We start from the raw sequence: 19,885 nt of genomic DNA, 5'->3' as shown, positions 1-19,885 counted from the left end.
TCCCTGCACAGACCAATAACAAACTCCAAAATTATATCAGTAAAAGTAGCCTGGTAATAAAAATAACCAAAAAAAACCACGACCAGAAAGATTCACAGTTGAATTCTACCAGATATACAAAAAAAGAGCTGGTACCATTTCCACTGAAACTGTTCCAAAACTTTGAAGAGGAAAGACTCCTCCCCAACTCATTCTACAAGGCCAACGTCATCCTGATTCCAAAACCCAGCAGACACAAAACTAAAAAGTTCAGGCCAATACCCTTGATGAATATTGATACAAAAATCCTCATTAAAACACATAGCATCAGCAAATTATAATGCTTATCCATGACAATCAAGCAGGCTTTATTCCTGGGATGGAAGGTTGGTTCAACTTACACAAATCAATAAATGTGATTCATCACATAAGATGAACCAAGGACAAAAGCCACCTGATTTTTTCAATAGATGCAAAAAAGGCTTTCAATAAAATTCAATACCGCTTCATGTTAAAAACTCTCAACAAACTAGATATTGAATGAACACACCTCAAAATAATAAGAGCCATCTATGACAAACCCGCAGCCTACATTATACTGAATGGGCAAAAGCTGGAAGCACTCCCTTAAAAACTGGCACAAGACAAGGATGCCCTCTATCACCACTCCTGTTTAACATGGTATTGGAAATTATGGACAGGGCAATCAAGCAACAGAAGTAAATAAAGGGCATCCAGATAGGAAGATAGGAAGTCAAACTATCCCTCTTTGCAGATGACATGAATTCTATGTCTATAAAAGCCCATAGCATTGGTCCAAAATCTCCTTTTGGATAAACAACTTCAGGAGAATTTCAAGATACAAAATCAACATACGAAAAATCATTAGCATCCCTATACACCAAAAACAGCCAGGCCAAGAGCCAAATCAGGAACATAATCCCTTTCAGAATTGCCACAAAAATAATAAAATACCTAGGAATAGAGCTAGCCAGGGAGGTAAAAAGATATCTACAATGAGAACTACAAAACATTGCTCAACAAAATCAGAGATGACACAAACAAATGGAAAAAAATCCATGCTCATGGATATAAACTGTCAATATTGTTAAATATTGGCCATACTACCCAAAACAATTTACAGATTCAGTGCTATTCCTATCAAACTACCAATGACATTTTTCACAGAACTAGAAAAAACTATTTTAAAATTCGTATGGAACCATAAAGAGACAGACTAGCCAAGACACTCCTAAGCAAAAAGAACCAAGCTGGTGGCATCACATTACTTGACTTCAAACTATAATGCAGGGCAACAATAACCAAAACAGCATGGCACTGCTAGAAAAACAGACAAATAGACCAATGGAACAGAATAAAGGATCCAGAAATAAGGCTACACACTTACTTTTGACCATTTGACCTTTGTTTTTGACAAAGTTGACAAAAATAAGCAATGGGGAAATGACTTCCTATTCAATAAATGGGGCTGGGATGACTAGCTAGCCGTATGCAGAAGGTTAAAACTGGACCACTTCCTTACACCATATACTAACATTAACTCAAGATGTATTAAAGGCCTAATGTGAAACCCACAACTACAAAGACCCTGGAAGACAACCGAGGCAATACCATTCTGGATGTAGGCATGAGCAAAGATTTCATAACAAAGATGCCAAAAGCAATTACAACCAAGGCAAAAATTGCCAAATGGGATTTAATTAAACCGAAGAGCTTCTGCACAGCAAAAGAAACTGTCAATAGAGTAAACAGACATCCCGCAGAATGGGAGAAAATTTCTGCAAACAATACATCTGAGAAAGGTCTAACCTATAAAGAACTTAAATATACAAGGAAAAAAAATTTAAAAGTGGGCAAAGGACATGAACAGAAGAAACTACTTTTCAAAAGAAACCAAAAAGCATATTTGAAAAGCTCAATATTGGCCTGGTGCAGTGGCTCACACCTGTAATCCCTGCAGTTTGGGAGGCGGAGGCTGGTGGATCACGAGGTCTGGAGTTCAAGACCAGACTGGCCAACATGGTGAAACCCCATCTCTACTAAAAAATTTAAAAAAAAAATTAGCTGGGCGTGTGCCTATAATACCAGCTACTTCAGAGGCTGAGGTGGGAGAATCGCTTAAACTGGGACCCAGGAGGCAGAGGCTGCAGTGAGCTGAGATTGCGCCACTGCACTCCAGCCTGGGCTACAGAGCGAGACTCCATCTCAAAAAAAAGCTCAATATCACTGATCATTAGAGAAATGCAAATCAAAACCGCAATGAGATACCATCTCATACCAGTCAGAATGATTTCAAATGTATTTTTAAAAAATCAAAATACAACAGATGCTGGCAAGGTTGCAGAAAAAAGGGAATGTTAATGCATTGTTGGCGGGTAAATCAGTTCAACCATTGTGGGAAGCAGTGTAGTGATCTCACAAACAGCTAAAAACAGCCATCCCATGACTGGGTGTATACCCAAAGGAATACAAATCATTCTGTTGTAAAGACACATGCACGTGTATGTTCACTGAAACACTGTTCACAACAGCAAAGACGCGGGATCAACCTAAATGCCCATCAGTGGTAGACTGGATGAAGAAAACGTGCTGCATATGCTCAATGGAATACTATCCAGCCATTAAAAAGAATGAGATCGCGTTTTTGCAGGAACATGGGTGGAGCTAGAGGCCTAATTATCTTAAGTAAACTAACACAGGAATAGGGAACCAAATGCTACAAGTTCTCATTTATAAGTAGGAGCTAAATGATGAGAACACATGGACACTAAGAGGGAAACAGCAGACACTGGGTCTACTTGAGGGTGGAGGGTTGGAGGAGGGAGAGGAGCAGAAAAGATAAGTACTGGGTACTAGGCTTAGTACCTGGGAGACCCACAAACCCCCATGACACGAGTTTACTTTATACCTGCACAACTAATCCTGAATCTAAAACAAAAGTTTAAAAAATAAAATAAAATTATACCTGCATCAGAAAAATATGTTCTAGTGTTCTAAACCACTGTAAGATGACTATAGTTAACCATCCTGGTCAACATGGTGAAACCCCGTCTCTACTAAAAATACAAAAAATTAGCTGGGCATGGTGGCGCGTGCCTGTAATCCCAGCTACTCAGGAGGCTGAGGCAGGAGAATTGCCTGAACCCAGGAGGCGGAGGTTGCGGTGAGCTGAGATCGCGCCATTGCACTCCAGCCTGGGTAACAAGAGCGAAAACTCTGTCTCAATAAATAAATAAATAAATAAATAAATAAATAATAATAATAGATGACATATTTTCAAGGAGCTAGAAGGAGGATATTGAATGTTCCCAACACAAAGAAATGATAAATGTTTGAGATGGTGGATTTGCTAATTACACTGATCTGATCGCTGTACATTATATATAATGAAACATCACTATGTATCTCATAAATACGTACAATTATTATATGTCAATTGAAAATAAAATGATGGACCCGGCGTGGTGGCTCACACCCATAATCCCAGCACTTCGGGAGACTGAGGCAGGTGGATCACCTGAAGTCAGGCATTTGAGAACTGCCTGGCCAGCACGATGAAACCCCGTCTCTACTAAAAATACAAAAAAATTAGCTGGACATGGTGGTGGGAGCGGGTAATCCCAGCTACTTGGGAAGCTGGCACAGGAGAATCACTTGAACCCAGGACACAGAGGTTGCAGTGAGCCAAGATCGCACCATTGCACTCCAGCCTGGGCAACAAGAGCAAAACTCCATCTAGAAATAAAAATAAATAAATATACAAATAAAACAAAAGTAAATAAAATGATGACTTTTTTTTTTTTTTTGAGACGGAGTTTCGCTCTTGTTACCCAGGCTGGAGTGCAATGGCGCAATCTCAGCTCACCGCAACCTCCGCCTCCTGGGCTCAGGCAATTCTCCTGCCTCAGCCTCCTGAGTAGCTGGGATTACAGGCACGCGCCACCATGCCCAGCTAATTTTTAGTATTTTTGGTAGAGACGGGGTTTCACCATGTTGACCAGGATGGTCTCGATCTCTTGACCTCATGATCCACCCACCTTGGCTTCCCAAAGTGCTGGGATTACAGGCTTGAGCCACCGTGCCCGGCCAAATGATGACATTTTTAATGCTTAGTCACCTCCTTCATATTCATAGTCACCATCTTTTTAAGCAACTCCAATTTTATAGTTTACATTTCTCACTGCACCAACAGGTGGAGTTTGTGAAAAATATAAGGAAATATTACTGCTAATTAGGCAAGCCCAATGCTCTAACAATTGTCAAAAACGAAAATGATAGCAAAACAAATCACCAGACCCCCGAGGCAGTGTTTTCTCATTCATTTCCTCCCTCCATCCTGCCTTCCACAATAAGCAGATTTCTGAGACCAGCCTGATTCGTATTCCTCTTCCCTCCCGGATACGGACTTGGGTGTCCTATAGCGGGGCTTCTGTCCTGTCCACACCCAGCAGGTGCGCAACTCATACAGCAGGAAGAGGACCCGGCAGAACTCCACAGCCAGCAGGAAGGCGCTGTCTCCCTCCAGGTTAGGCAGCCCGGAGCCACGCCACTGGTATGTAGGAGTGAGAATTCTTCCCCACCTGACTGTTTCCAAGCAGGCTCATGTTGTGATTAAGGGCATGGCTTGATAGCCAAAATGCTTGGGTTTGAATGCGGGCTCAGCCACTTACCCTGGATAAGAAATGGAACCCCTCTGTGCCTCAGCTTCCCCATCTGTTCCTGCCTCCAAGAGTTGTTATGAGATATAAGAAGCTTTTACACATAAAACACTAGAGCAGGGCTTAGCACAATGTCAGCTACTCTCACTATCACCTTGAAACGTCTCCAAATAGTAATTACAATGAATATCATTATATTCTGTTGTCTTCTGGTTACGAGCTGTGAAACCACATTGTAGGCAAAATTTACCAAGTCTTCTGCATTTTAGTTACTTAGCACTTTATCGGACCCAGGATGAAACACCTGGGCCTGACTTAACAGTGAAGTGAAGAAGTGAAGTTCCAGAATTCTGTTTTACCAGAAATCCTACTTCTAGGAATACCTTCATACCTTTTTTTTTTCTTTGACACAGTGTCTTGTTGCCCAATCTCGTTCACTGCAACCTCCCCTTCTTTTGGGATTCAAGTGATTTTCGTGCCTCAACCTCCCGAGTAGCTGCAATTACAGGCGCCCTCCAACCACACCCAGCTAATTTTCCTGGTTTTTTGTTTTTGTTTTTGTTTTTGTTTTTTGAGACAAAGTTTTGTTCCGTCGCCAGGCGCCAGGCTGGAGTGCAATGGCGTGATCTCGGCTCACCGCAACCTCCGCCTCCTGGGTTCAGGCAATTCTCCTGCCTCAGCCTCCTGAGTAGCTGGGATTACAGGCACGCGCCACCATGCCCAGCTAATTTTTGTACTTTTGGTAGAGACGGGGATTCACCATGTTGGCCAGGATAGTCTCGATCTCTTGACCTCGTGATCCGCCTGCCTCGGCCTCCCAAAGTGCTGGGATTACAGGCGTGAGCCACTGCGCCCGGCCAATTTTCATATTTTTAGTAGAGACAGCGTTTCTCCATGTTGGCCAGGCTGTTCTCAAACTCCTGACCCTCAAGTGATCTGCCCGCCTCAGCCTCCCAAAGTGCTGGGATTACGGGCATGAGCCACCGTGCAAGGTCTTAATTCTAGGAATGCCTTCTATCTTTTTTTTTTGAGATGGAGTCTTGCTCTGTGGCCAGGCTGGAGTGCAGTGGCGCAATCTCTGCTCACTGCTACCTCCCCGTCCTGGGTTCAAGCGATCTGCCTCAGCCTCCCAAGTAGCTGGGACTACAGGCAGGTGCCACCATGCCAGGCTATTTTTTGTATTTTTAGTAGAGACGGGGTTTCACCATGTTGGCCAGGATGGTCTTGATCTCTTGATCTCGTGATCCGCCTGCCTCGGCCTCCCAAAGTGCTGGGATTACAGGCGTCTAGGAATGCCTTCTAAGGGAATTTTCAGGTCAGCAGAGACAAGGTACAAAGAGGTTCACTACAGCATCATTTACAGAATGAAAAGCTGGACACAGCCTAAGTGTGGAACAATCTGAGAATGATTAACTAGGTTATGGTACAGCAATGTGCTTCTGAAGAATTTTTGCTGACTAGGAAATCCTCATGAAATGAATAGAAAAGCAGGTTTAAAAACTGTTTCCAGTTGAATCACATTTGGTAGCTGTGTAAGCACACTTGCAGAAAACAAACTCCAGAGAAGTGTATCGAGATGTTCACAGTGAGTTTGAGGGTGGGGTGTCTTACATGTGGATTTTGTTTACATTTTCTGGGTTTTGGTGTCTTCCATGTGATGTGTTATCCAGGAACACAATTTTTATATTTGGGGGAAACATTAAGTCATAAAATCAAAACATTTTAATACAGAAAGAAAGAATCTTTCAGCAGACACAGTGAACGATCAGGAGCTAGGGATGGAACCCATATTCCTAAACTCCTGGTTTTTTAGCCCAGAAGGACTCGACATAACAGAGAGAGGTGTTTCTACTCTTCAACTTACCTTTGTTCTATAAAGTAAAGCTGCGAAAAATCTCTCAGTTATAGATAGATAGGTAGAAAGACCAACAGATAGATAGATAGATAGATATTAGATAGATGATAGATAGATGATAGATGATAGATGATAGACAGATATTAGATGACAGATAGAGAGATAGATATTTTATAGATGTTAGATATTAGTTAGATGATAGAGATAGATAGATTAGATAGATAGATAGACAGACCAACAGATAGATAGATCAATAGATAATTAGATAGATGATAGATGATATATAGATATTAGATTATAGATGATAGATATTAGACAGATGATAGACAGATGATAGATGATAGAGATAGATAGATTAGATAGATAGATAGACCAACAGATAGATAGATTGATAATTAGATAGATGACAGATAGGTATTGGACAATAGATGATAGAGATAGATAGATATTAGATAGATCATAGATGATAGAGATAGATATTAGATTATAGATGATAGATATTAGATAGATGATAGATGATAGAGATAGATAGATTAGATAGATAGATGATAGATAGATAGACCAACAGATAGATAGATCGATAGATAATTATATAGATGATAGATGATAGATAGATATTAGACGATAGATGACAGATAGATAGATATTAGATAGATCATAGATATTACATAGATCATAGATGATAGAGATAGATATTAGATAGATAAATATTAGATGACAAATGATAGATGATATAGATAGATAGATATTAGATGATAGATATTAGATAGATGATAGATGATAGAGACAGATAGATATTAGATAGATATTAGATAGATGACAGATGATAGATATTAGATAGATGATATAGATAGATAGATAGATAGATAGATGATAATAGGTGAGAGGGAGGGAGGCAATAAGGGAGGGAGGGCGGGAGGAAGTGAGGGAGGGAGGGAAGGAGGGAGGGATAACAGATGGTTGTAACTTGGGGGAGGAGAGCAAGAGCCTCTGAAGGTGCGGGATACAACTTGGCCTTGACTAATTATACGCATTCATTTCTACAGCACTGGGGAGAGACATCTTTGGCCCACATCTGCTTATTATGAGAGCGTTCTGAGAAAGTTGGCCATAGTTTTAGCAGAAAAAGCCCAGGAAACTTCACCAGAGTTCTCCACCACAGCAATGCTCCTGCTTCATCTTCCCATCAAACAATGGCAATTTTGCAAGAGTTTTGAGGGAAAATCACTACAGTCCTGATTTAGCCCCTTCCAACTTCTTTTTGTTTCCTGATCTTTAAAAACCTTTAAAGAACACCCATTTTTCATCAGCCAATAACATTCAAAAGCCTGCCTTGACAGGGTTAAGTTCCCAGTGCCTCAGTTCTTCACAGACGGACTAAGGCCTGGTATAAACCCTTATGAAAGCCTCTGAACTCGATAGAGCTTATGTTAAGAAAGATTATATTGGCCGGGCGCGGTGGCTCAAGCCTGTAATCCCAGCACTTTGGGAGGCCGAGGCGGGTGGATCACGAGGTCGAGAGATCGAGACCATCCTGGTCAACATGGTGAAACCCCGTCTCTACTAAAAATACAAAAAATTAGCTGGGCATGGTGGTGCGTGCCTATAATCCCAGCTACTCAGGAGGCTGAGGCAGGAGAATTGCCTGAACCCAGGAGGCGGAGGTTGCGGTGAGCTGAGATCTCACCATTGCACTCCAGCCTGGGTAACGAGCGAAACTCCGCCTCAAAAAAAAAAAAAAAAAAAAAAGATTATATTTTATGTTTTTAGTCTCTTTTAATTTCATTTTTCCATGAACTTTTTGAAGTCTTCTCCTGTAATTATCTCTTCTATAAGCAAATGCAACTGAGTGAGTGAATCTGTAGCTTGGAGCTTAGATTAAACAGATGACTTAAGAGAGGATCTGGCCTCAGCTTTGAATTTTGTAAGTGTGATTCCTGCCTTCTTTATAGAGAATGCATCCTGGAAAAACTCACATGTAAAGATAAGTACTACCTTAGAAGGTAAATCTCAGCTATATACAATACTGAATTCGTAGGAAGAAAGGCAGAGTCCACCATCTTCATACTGACCACAGCCATCAACAGTGGCACCAACCTCTTTCAGCAAAACCTCTGAAGCCACCACCCAAACGGGACCCCATGGGGACAGCATTGTCTCTGCCACCCCGCTGGCTTCCTCCACTCACCTCGGGGAATTTCTTTTTCTGCAAATACGCAGTGGTGGCCGCATCAAAATACTTGGCATAGCCCTCATTCAGGCTGTAAATCTTTCCTTTCTTCTTAATCTTCACGTCTTTTTCCACCAGGATAAATTCACCAAGAGCCTAGCAACACGAAGAGAGACACCAGGAAAAAGAGAGAAGCCAGGAAAGAGAAGCCAACTGCATGATCCCCACAATCCCCACAATCACAGCAGGAGAAGACGGGGATCCGCTGGCAGAGCCAGGGCTTGGCTGTGGTCACTCTGAGCCTGCCCTGTGGTGTTTTCACGACTGGTAGGAAGAACAGGGGTCCTATGAAGTCCACACAGGAAGCTCAAGCAGTAATGTAGCGAGCAGGAAGACAATCGAAAGGGACGAAGCCCATGGTCTTCTTTCTTTTCCTTTTCACTTTCTACTGTCAGCGAGGTTCCTCATTTATGAGCAGCCTGACTGTGTGTATCTCCCAAGTTCTCACCCATAGATTAATGTTTTCAGGAAGACCATCCATCAACAGTGAGAGGAAGAAGTTACATTGCATATGAGGGATGCATTTGGATCATTAATTTGCAGTACAGTTATTTTGTTTATGTTACTGATCAATGGTAGAAACCATTCACACTTTCTGGTATCCCACTCTTATCTGGGAGAAGAGGAAGGCCTTTTCATCAGAAACTGTGTTCACTCGGCATAAGGAAAATGTTGGTAAAAATCTGAAGGAATCCTCAGTCATATTAATAAAACCATCCCACGGGCCGGGCGCAGTGGCTCACGCCTGTAATCCCAGCACTTTGGGAGGCCGAGGTGGGTGGATCACGAGGTCAAGAGATCGAGACCATCCTGGTCAACATGGTTACACCCCGTCTCTACTAAAAATACAAAAAATTAGCTGGGCATGGTGGCGCGTGCCTGTAATCCCAGCTACTCAGGAGGCTGAGGCAGGAGAATTGCCTGAACCCAGGAGGCGGAGGTTGTGGTGAGCCGAGATCGCGCCATTGCACTCCAGCCTGGGTAACAAGAGCGAAACGCCGTCTCAAAAATAAATAAATAAATAAATAAAACCATCCCCAGTCCCTTTCCAGTCCCCCTGTAGCCACCGTGGTCAACACCTTCAGGGAAGCTCTCAACTACCCCTTTATCTAGTTCTGGTGATATCAGTTGCTAAAAATGTGATCAGCTTGTGGCAGTTACCGCCTTAAATGCTGGTGTCTGTCTAAGTCCCTAGGAGGAAATTCAGAGCCTTCAGATCCACTTTGATGAATGTCAAAAATGTTGAGAAAGTGAAAAACTCCACAATGACAGCTCACACTGGGCGGCTAGGCCAGAAGTTTCCTAAGAAACGTCAGAGCCATTACTGGAATATAAAGAAGCATGGCCACAGAATGACTCCACATAGCAGAGGTGTTGCTATGAGAGGTGACACTGTCGAAAACAAGACAGTGACAAGGAGACTCAACAACAGAAACAGCCAAACAATCCTCTCCTGCCTAACACCAGTGACAAGTGCTTCTGTATCAAGGACTTCAATCTCCCTTCCTCCTAGATAAATGTTATTAAGGTAACTAGTCATAATTGCACCCACTTACAGACAATATTCAATCCAGATCGACTCTCTCTTCCTCAAATCCTCTTCAGAGTCACCAAGCAAAACCCCGGTGCTACAATAAGCCCATCTCAACTCCCTCATGCAACACCCCATGGTTCCTCTGCAGTGCCTGCTGAATCTAACTCTTATCATCACAGGTGCGCAGGTGGTCTTTTGCTCATGAGCTTTAACTCGCTGCTTTGGAACAGGCCAGTGCTGATTTCTACTCCTGAAAAGTGCCCTGGCTTCCTTTGAAGAATTAACTCTACTCATTGGATGCCAGTCTAGGAAGGCTCATATCTGGGCTCCTTGTAGGGCAAGGTCAGGCATGTGCCTTAGCTAGAAAATGAGATGCCCCTCCCTGGGATTTGAAACCCGAGTGAGAGGCGTGGCACCGGGGGTGGCGTCCAGGCCGGACGGGCCAGGTGGTGAGGCCACTGCTGTGCTTCCTGCTTCCTGCTCCTCTAGCCCTGCCCGTTCCCAGCCACGGTCCTGAACTTTCCCTTCAACGCAGTGACTCCTTTCGCTTAACTGAGCCAGGATCAATTATGCTCTTGCCTTTCAGCAAAGCCTGTGGAGATGCACAATTGTCTTCTGAACAGTGGCACTCACTCACCACCTGAACAGAGGAGCTCATTCTGCATCCGTGGGTGAAAACGTCTCGCGTTGATTCACTCCTGGGCTGGGCTCTCGGGTCCTGGGAATGTTGTTTCCACAATTGTATTAACTTGGAAAATGTGTTCTTTGGTCTGATTGTATGGTCACCAACAACCGCTGATTTTAAATGTGGGTTCTCATACCCTCTGTTCCCCATCATCAGACACCAGATCCTTGTCACTGAGAAACAACAGCCCCCATTTGAATGATGCCTTGACAATGAGCTTTATCCACAATGCGGAGCTGGTTAACAGGAGGTGGTCTCTCTGTACCTGAAGAGTATGTGTGTTCTGACAAAATCAAATCACCAGCCCTGTAGACCCACAGAACTCACAGGCTTGGTTTGACCCACCAGGGAATGCTGCCTTCATAAGCTGCTGGCCGCCCTCCACGGCGTTTCTGTGACAACTGCCACCAGCTACGTCCGCTGGGCGTCAAACAAGCACTAAGCGGTGTGCACTGGGTCTCTGCTCAAATGTCCTTTTTAGTAGGGTGATGTGATCCAAAGGGGTTTCAGGCTAATAATACACAGAGACCAGGAAAGATTATGATATTGTTCGTCTCTTTCTGTCATGTTGCCAAGCTCTGGTGTCCACAAATGTCCAGACTGGGCCCTGCTGTCATGTTTGAGGGCAGGAAGCAGAGGCTCTGTCTGTGCCTGGGAACCCCTGAGTTCGTTCCCCGAGTCAAAGCACCTGCCATTGCCTTTAGAACTGCTCAGGATGTTCCTTTGCTTGTACTGAAGAGCAATTGTGTTGGAAATTCAGTGTGGTGGAGTAGTTATACCACAGACTGCCAGAGCGTAACTCCTGACACCAATCACTTGACCCTGGGCAAGTTATGCTCTCTACACCTCACTTTCCCCATCTGAAAATAGGAATAATAATAGGACATACCTCATAGGGCCACTGTGACATTTAAATGCATTAATAGATAATAGATGTAAACTCCATAGGAATTCCACTTACATTCCTACCACTTATGAAGAATTATCTAGCTCTTAGCTGTTTTTACAATTTTAGAAAGGACGCTTTATTGTCTGAGAGTCATGTTTGTAAGCCTTAGAATTTCTCAGGGGTTCCCAGCTTCTTTGAACATAAAAGGAAATTGAGGCATTAGCAAACTTACACAGCAATGGGTCTCGGTCTAATGGGTACAAGGTGCAGAGATTCTGTTTGAAACGTTTCTGGGTTTCCATACTGTAAACTCTGTTTTGTGAGTTAACTCTGTGCCATTCGGAGATTTTGCAAACCCCTCTTTCCACACACAGGCACTAACATGTGAACTCTACGAGGGCTGGCATATGTGTTCCATCAATGCTCTTTCTCCACTCTCTGGAGAGGTGCTTTGAGACATAGTGGATGCTCAATAAACATCTGTCAGTCAAAAATTCAAATACTCACCTTTTGTCTAAGTGAACAAAAGAGTTTTTGAAGCGTTCTTTGGTCAACAGCATCTGAGTTTTCACAAGACCTCAGTGTACTTGGCAAAGCATTTCACAAGTGACAGGCAAGGCAACCGGCAGAGCATTCTACTGGACAGTGCTGCTCTAAAGACCTCATGCTTCTGCCAGAAATTTACAGCACTGTGATTCTCAAATCATGGAGCTCTCAAAAGCCAAAGAGAGTGGGTGCATTTTTGGAGAATGAACTCCTTAAGGACAGGGTCTGAGTTGATGCAACTGGCTCTGCAGGACACTCCTACCCCCGGTGCCCTCATTGGGACAGAGGCCCTTCATGGTTTCTGATGATGGTGTGGGCTCCCCAAACTAGGCTCTCCGGCTCCCTGGTCCCCAACACAAACATTAGGAATAACCAGAATATCATCCCAGGGACTAGCATGAAACCACAGAGGCCCAGGCACAGATGTTGTGATATTCTGTACCTACCGGGTCAAGCATGAAGAGGTCCACACCTTGCCCCGTGGAAAGAGCCACCAGGGTTGCGCTACCATACAGCGCGTAACCTGCAGCCACAATATTGCGGCCAGGCTGCAGGGCATCCTTTTCAGAAGGCTCATCCTCCGAGGTCTGCGGAAGAGAGGAGAGAAATGCTGTGTGTTATTGTTGTTTCCGAGAGAACACTTTGCAAGGGGCCTGGTCTTCAGATCTCCTCGAACCACCAAAGGAAGCACCATTCCTAGAATTGTAGACTGCTGTAAATCTACACGGGGACATGAGTGGCCATGCTGCCAACAGTTCTAGCTGAGCCATGGCAAAGGCCATCCTTGGACTTCTCCCTTCCTGTTTTCCACGCGCATGTGTCTGTAGCCTGCCAAGAAAAGCACTCCCCGATGCTAAAACCATAGCCCCTCTTCATCATAAGCCACACTCCCAAGCCACAATTCTCAACTCCGGTCACGGAGTGGAGCGTGCAGGGTCTCACTCTGCACACTTTGAGGAGACAGCACCATCACCTCCACGGTTCAGAGGGAGAACCCCAAGAACAAAACCGCCTGAGATAACAATCCACTGCAGCTGCCTCAGCTGCACGAGTCACTCAACAGCAGGAAGCCCTGACTGGCTTTCTCTCTGGCTCTGTGGATGCTCCTTCTCACTTCCTTCTCTTCGCAGCTCCTCTTCCTCGGATTCCCTAAATGTTGGTGCTCCTTCTGGTACTTCTGTAGCCCCTGGTGCATCCAACCAGTGCAAAATGATTCTTCCTCACCCTCTTATCCCAAATGGGGACTCTCAGCTGCTACATTTGTACTGAGTTGTCCCACCTCCCACCACACACATGCACAAACACACACATGCACACGTATTTGATGGGGTCAAGGATAGATTCATAGATTTGTGATTCAAACCAGCCCGATGTGAGCCTCTCCTCCAGAAATCTAGAACTGGAGTAGAGCATTGTGGTGATGTAAATGCAGAAGCCTTGTAAACTCGAATGTTCCTGCCACCATGTTCTGACCTCATGGTCTGGTTTTCCAGTGCTAGACGCCATGAGCACTCAGACCTGCTTCACTGAAGCTCCCAACACATTTTCATTCATGGGTTTAGTGTCTGACTTGCCCATGTACCAAGTATGTGATACCTGCCACCAGGTAGACTGTGAGCAACCTGGTGACAAGTACCAACTCCGGCTTGTTTATGTCTGTTTTCTACCACCTAGCACAGCCTGGCCCTGGCCCATGGTCACTGCATTTCATCCACTTACACATACACACATACACACACACACACACACACACACACATGCACACACATACAGCATGTGAGTTTATGCACACACATATATATACATGCAGACATGTAGTGGTTTTCAGCATAAGAATCCCATATACATTTTTTAGATTTATACTGTTCCATTTTTTGAGTGATTGCAAATAGCACATCTTTAAAAAAGGAATTATAACTATGAATTACTTTATTACTAATACATAGAAATCCAGTTGATTTTGAATCTTGATCTTGTATCCTTGCTAAACTCACTAGTTCTTGGATGTGATTTGGGTTTTCGTTTGTAGTTCTCGGGATTTTCTACATAGACCATCACGGCATCTGCAAGGACAGTGTTGTTACCTGCTTTCCAATCTGTATGCCTTTTATCATCTTTCTTGCCATATTGTGCCAGCTACGACTGTCAGGACTACATGTATGTTGGGTAATCCTGGTGAGTGAGGGCATCCTTGCCTTGTTACTGATCTTACAGGATAAGCATTCACTCTTTCACCATTAAATATTTTATAAGTTGTATATTTGACTTTGTCAAAAAAGAAAAGAAAAGAAAAGAAAAGTGAAAACTCCAGGATCCCTGCAACTTCCATGCCCTAGGACTCCTGCCAGGGGCCCAGGGTGTCACCAAAAGAGCCCTGGCCTGGGAGTCAGAGGCAGCGTCTCCCCTCCACCCTGCCTTTGTGGGGAGGCCCACAGGAGTCTTGGGGTCTGAGTTTTCTCCTCTATAAAATAAGGTGGTGGGAACAGTTGATTCTTTGTTTCTTTTGGGTTTTTTTTAGTTATAAAGCCATAAATGTCCTTGGTTTGGCTCACAGCTCGGGTTCCCCTGACCCAGGCTTCCTTGGTTGCTGAGTCTCTTAACCGATCCATTTATCCGCTGCATTTTGGGGGTCCACATTGGTTCTTTGTGGGCAAAACCAAAAACACCCTCAAACTTTTTATGTAGAGAGCACTAATATACATACCGCAATAAACAGATTAAAACAATTTCTTGGGGGCATATGGTGAGGAAAAAATGTTCTAAAAAGCTTCCAAGGGGAACCATAATGAAAACAAAGTCAAGAAACACTGATTTAACACAAAGGTGTGCAGGCACCATGACAGGTTCGAGGTAAAGAGGCAGATGGTAGCGTCTCCTCCTCTCAAGGGTCTGTCCGGAGGCACCGCCGCCCTTCCTGCTCGCTCTCCCAGGGCATGTGTCCTCCTTCCTTTCTTCTAATCTTTCTAAAAAATACTTTTTTTTTTTTTTTTTTGAGACGGAGTTTCGCTCTTGTTACCCAGGCTGGAGTGCAATGGCACGATCTCGGCTCACCGCAACCTCCGCCTCCTGGGTTCAGGCAATTCTCCTGCCTCAGCCTCCTGAGTAGCTGGGATTACAGGCACGTGCCACCATGCCCAGCTAATTTTTTGTATTTTTAGTAGAGACGGGGTTTCACCATGTTGACCGGGATGGTCTCGATCTCTTGACCTCGTGATCCACCCGCCTCGGCCTCCCAAAGTGCTGGGATTACAGGCGTGAGCCACCGCGCCCGGCCCTAAGTAGAGTCTTCTTTAGCGCTCTGTCTTCCTCTATTTTCTGCCTGCTTTACATTTGCTGTTATTAAGCTGCCGGTGCTAAGGTGAGACTCAGTATTTATGGTATAAATAGAATATAGACATTGAAAACTCATTTGAAACCAAAGAGAAAAAAGGGGGTAAAGGAGATTTAAAAAGAAAAAATCCCAAACTACCATAAAGACTGCTTTACCCAGAATTTGGGTTGACAGCTTTCCTTGGATTAGCTATCAGGGCTAACAAAGTTAGCCACGTGAACAGCCTCTGATTCGGTCAGAAAAATAACTTGAAGCCGGCTGTCTTTTATAGGTCAGTGAGTTTGTGATGCTGTCTCGTGTCTAGAGCTCTGAGATAGAGCTCTTAGATCTTTCTTTGCGTATGGATGTACACATGTTTAGATATGTTTATGTAATTTACATGGTATAGTTATGTTCTGTGTCATGTCTAGCATGCTACCAAATTGGCTTATTAAATAAGTACTCATAAATTAAGTCCAAATGCTTTCCAAGTTCACAAGAATCTTTGATAAATAAAACTGGCTTCAAAAATTACTGGTAAAATAGGCCAGGCGCTGTGGCTCACACCTGTAATCCCAGCACTTTGGGGGGGCTGAGGTGGATGGATCACAAGGTCAGGCGTTCAAGACCAGCCTGGCCAACATAGAAAAACCCTGTCTCTACTAAAAATACAAAAAAAAAAAATTAGCCAGGCATAGTGGCAGTTACCTGGAATCCCGGCTACTTTGGAGGCTGAGGCAGGAGAATCATTTGAACCTGAGAGGCAGAAGTTGCAGTGAGCTGAGATCATGCCATTGTACTCCAACCGGGGCAACAATGTGAGACTCCGTCTCAAAAAAAAAAGTTATTAGTAAAATAAAAATAAAAATGCCTTGAGAATCATCAGCATACACTTGTATCTAAGCAAATAAATTTTATATTTGCCTCTGCTAAATGTTACAAGTGTCAGGGTTTGGCACAAAGACTGTAAGACTATGACCCAGCCAAACACAGAGTAATCTTGTATAATTTTTTTGGCAAATAAGACTAAATTAGGATTGTTAGTTCAATGAAAGCAAGTGAATCCTCTGAGTTATTGGCAAAATGCCCATGTATTTAACTCTGAGGTTCTTACTTAGGTGTTCACCTAATGTTCAGACTTTAAAAGTGGTTAACAGGGAAATAACTTTAAATAGTAACTAACTTTGTATATCTGTTTTCAAAAAGAATCTAGATAAAACTCAGGGATTAAAAAATTAAATACACATAAATGCAATAAATGCTTGTAAGTAAATTTTTTGTGTATTTAAATTTTTAAAAATTATTTTAAATAATAAATTTATTATTTAAATAATGTCTGGGTGAGACATTCAACAAGCATTTATTATTTAATTTAAAGTACTTAAAACAATGTTTTTAAATATATTTTATTGCACTTTGGGTTCTGGGGTATACGTGCAGAACATGCACGATTGTTGCATAGGTACGTACATGGCAATGTGGTTTGCTGCCTCCATCTCTGTCACCTATATCTGGCATTTCTCCTCATGTTATCCCTCCCCAACGCCCTATCCACCACTGTCCCTCCCCTAGTGCCCCCCAAAAGCCCCCATTGTGTTATTTTCCAATTTAAAAAAAATCACAATACTTCCAATTTTTAAAAAATTACAATAAATTATGGGAGTAATTTACAATAAAAATATGTGAAAACATGGTTCTAAAATTGTGAAATGACTTCATCTATAAAATGCTAACATCTGACAAACAATTCAGGACTTCTTGCTTACTAAGTTTCTACTAAAATTTAAAGTTAGTAGAAATAAATGCTAATTACTATATAGTTCTATAAATTGTATTCTTATTTTAAAAATAATTTTGACCAGGCACAGTGGCTCACACCTGTAATCCCAGCACTTTGGGAAGCCAAGGTGGGTGAATCATGAGATCAGCAGCTTGAGACAAGCCTGGCCAACATGGTGAAACTCCACCTCTAATAAAAATTAGAAAAAATTAGCTGGGCATGGTGGTGGGCACCTGTAATCCCAGCTACTTGGAAGGCTGAGGCAGGAGAATAGCTTAAACCCAGGAAGTGGAGGTTGCAGTGAGCTGAGATCGCACCACTGCACTCCAGCCTGGGCAACAGTTCAAGACACTGTCCAAAAAAAAAAAAAATTACATTTTATCAAAATAATTTCTGTGTTGTCTTTATCAGGTTTTAATGGCTTAGAAAGAGCTCTAAAAGGGTTAAGGTTTGTACATCTGTATAACCTGTATTGTCTTTTATTTGTGTATGTATTTATTTAATTGATACATACACAACAGAGTCTTGCTCTGTTGCCCAGGCTGGAGTACATTGGCACAATCTTGGCTCACTGCAACCTCTGCCTCCTGGGTTCAAGTGATTCTCATGCCTCAGCCTCCCAAGTTCCTGGGCCAACACACACAGCTAATTTTTCATATTTTTAGTAGAGACAGTGTTTTGCCATGTTGGCCAGGCTGGTCTTGAACTCCTGGCCTCAAGTGATTCACCTGCCACAGCCTCCCAAAGTGCTGGGATTACAGGTGTGAGCCACCGTGCCCAGCCTGGAATGCCTTTTAAATCTTTCAATTATCACGCTGGTTAAATGGGTAACTGTTGTTTTACAACGACCTACAGTTCTGTTCAATTGTTTGAGCCTTTTAGCATCTTTGACATTTTCAAAATTGAATCCTAAATTAAGTTTCTGACTTTCTGCTGGCGTTTATCAAAGCTATAAAAATTAATCACTGCAAGGTTTTAAAATCATTTTACAGCTTTAGTCAGGTCAAAGACTCTACTATCACTACCTCCAGTCCCTTAAAAAGGTCCTTATCAGGTACTACTAACTAACTAATGGTCATGTAGTTAAGTTACAAGGCTTTGACTCCTGGGTGCCCATATTTTATCTAAAGAAGGTATCGACTCCTGCCAGTATCTGAGACCAAACTGAGGGCAACCAAAGCTTTGTCTCTGGATCCAGGCAAAGGTGACAATCAAGTCAACTGATTTAATGAGACACAAGGACAGCCTTGTATTCAAAACCGGTAAGATTAATTTATTAATTTTGTGTCTATCTAAAGTAATATGATTTATTCTATACCTTAATACTAAATAATTAAAATCCTTAGCTACCTATAAGCTTCCTCTTCCATCATTCTCAGAACTAGACTGGGCTTATGATCCATTTCTTTAAAATATTACTAATTCTTCATATTTTCTTTTACTTCCAGAATTGAAATGGTTCAATTCCTCCAGGCCTAAGGAATATCCTGGAAGAAGTGATCACCTGAGATAGTAAGGGCTAGAATTGTGGGATCAAATTAATTCAGAGACTTCAAATCCAGGACGAACACACAGAGGCTTCAACAGCTGAACAAAATGCTTGCGTTTTGTGCAGCTAAGTGCTACTAGCCAAGCTTGCAGTAGCTCGATGTACAGATCTGTAGATAAGTCAATTTGGTAACCTTGCCTTTTGGCTTTTGGTTTTGGCTCTTACATTGCTTAAAAGGGGTTTTAAGGTTAATGAGTGCCTGCCCACCTCCATTCCCATCTAACCTGGAACAATTTAACTGGCTTTCAGTCTTTTGACTCTAAGTCCCTTGGCCATAGGGGTCCCATCGAGGGATGTGATGGACCTGCGGCAGGTAACCCCACCACCCCAGCATCCACATGGGACAGAATAAAAGCTTGGCCATCAATACTGCCTCTGGCACACCTTGACAAAAAAAAGAAAAGAAGAATATAGACTAAAATAAAATCCTAAGCCCCTCAACAGACTGAATGGACCTGCCTCTTGGCCAAAGGAAATCCCCAAAAGAACTGAAAAACTAGTTCAGGCCATAGCAGGAAGCAGGGGTCAAGCATGCTTCCCTATACCTTCCCCCAGTTTTTGGAATTAGGCACAACTGAAAATCCTAAGACTGACAAAATAGACTGTTGGTGGTCATCCACTCCTGCACTTGAAGAGGAAACCATGTCCCAACTGCCATCGGTTTTTCTTTTTCTCTAGTAGCCAAACAAGAAGTGGCCTCAAGATGAGCTGACTAACGCACCTCCAACCCCTTGTTCCGCCAGCCAAGACCACAGCTGTAATGAGACAAGAGACTAATTTCAGTCCCTCTCTTAATAAAAGACCACCAAAATGGGGTAGGTTTGGCCAGTTTACAGAAAGCACACGCTG

The 19,885-nt window shown here is 43.0% G+C and overlaps 1 protein-coding gene across 1 annotated transcript in view; it reads right to left on the bottom strand.

Moving 5' to 3' along the window:
* The window catches only part of FBP2 (fructose-bisphosphatase 2), a 38,615-nt gene that overhangs the window by 6,134 nt on the left and 12,596 nt on the right, over positions 1-19,885 (bottom strand). Inside the window, exons 4-5 of the mRNA XM_003938168.4 lie at positions 12,844-12,984; positions 8,702-8,839 (exon numbers count right to left, since the gene is read on the bottom strand). Of these exons, the coding sequence (XP_003938217.1) occupies positions 8,702-8,839; positions 12,844-12,984 (279 nt within the window). The remainder of the gene's footprint in view (positions 1-8,701; positions 8,840-12,843; positions 12,985-19,885) is intronic.

The sequence above is a fragment of the Saimiri boliviensis genome, chromosome 2 (assembly GCF_048565385.1).
Source record: "Saimiri boliviensis isolate mSaiBol1 chromosome 2, mSaiBol1.pri, whole genome shotgun sequence".
NCBI classification, from domain to species: Eukaryota; Metazoa; Chordata; class Mammalia; order Primates; family Cebidae; genus Saimiri; species Saimiri boliviensis.
This window is presented reverse-complemented; position numbering and strand designations above follow the sequence as displayed.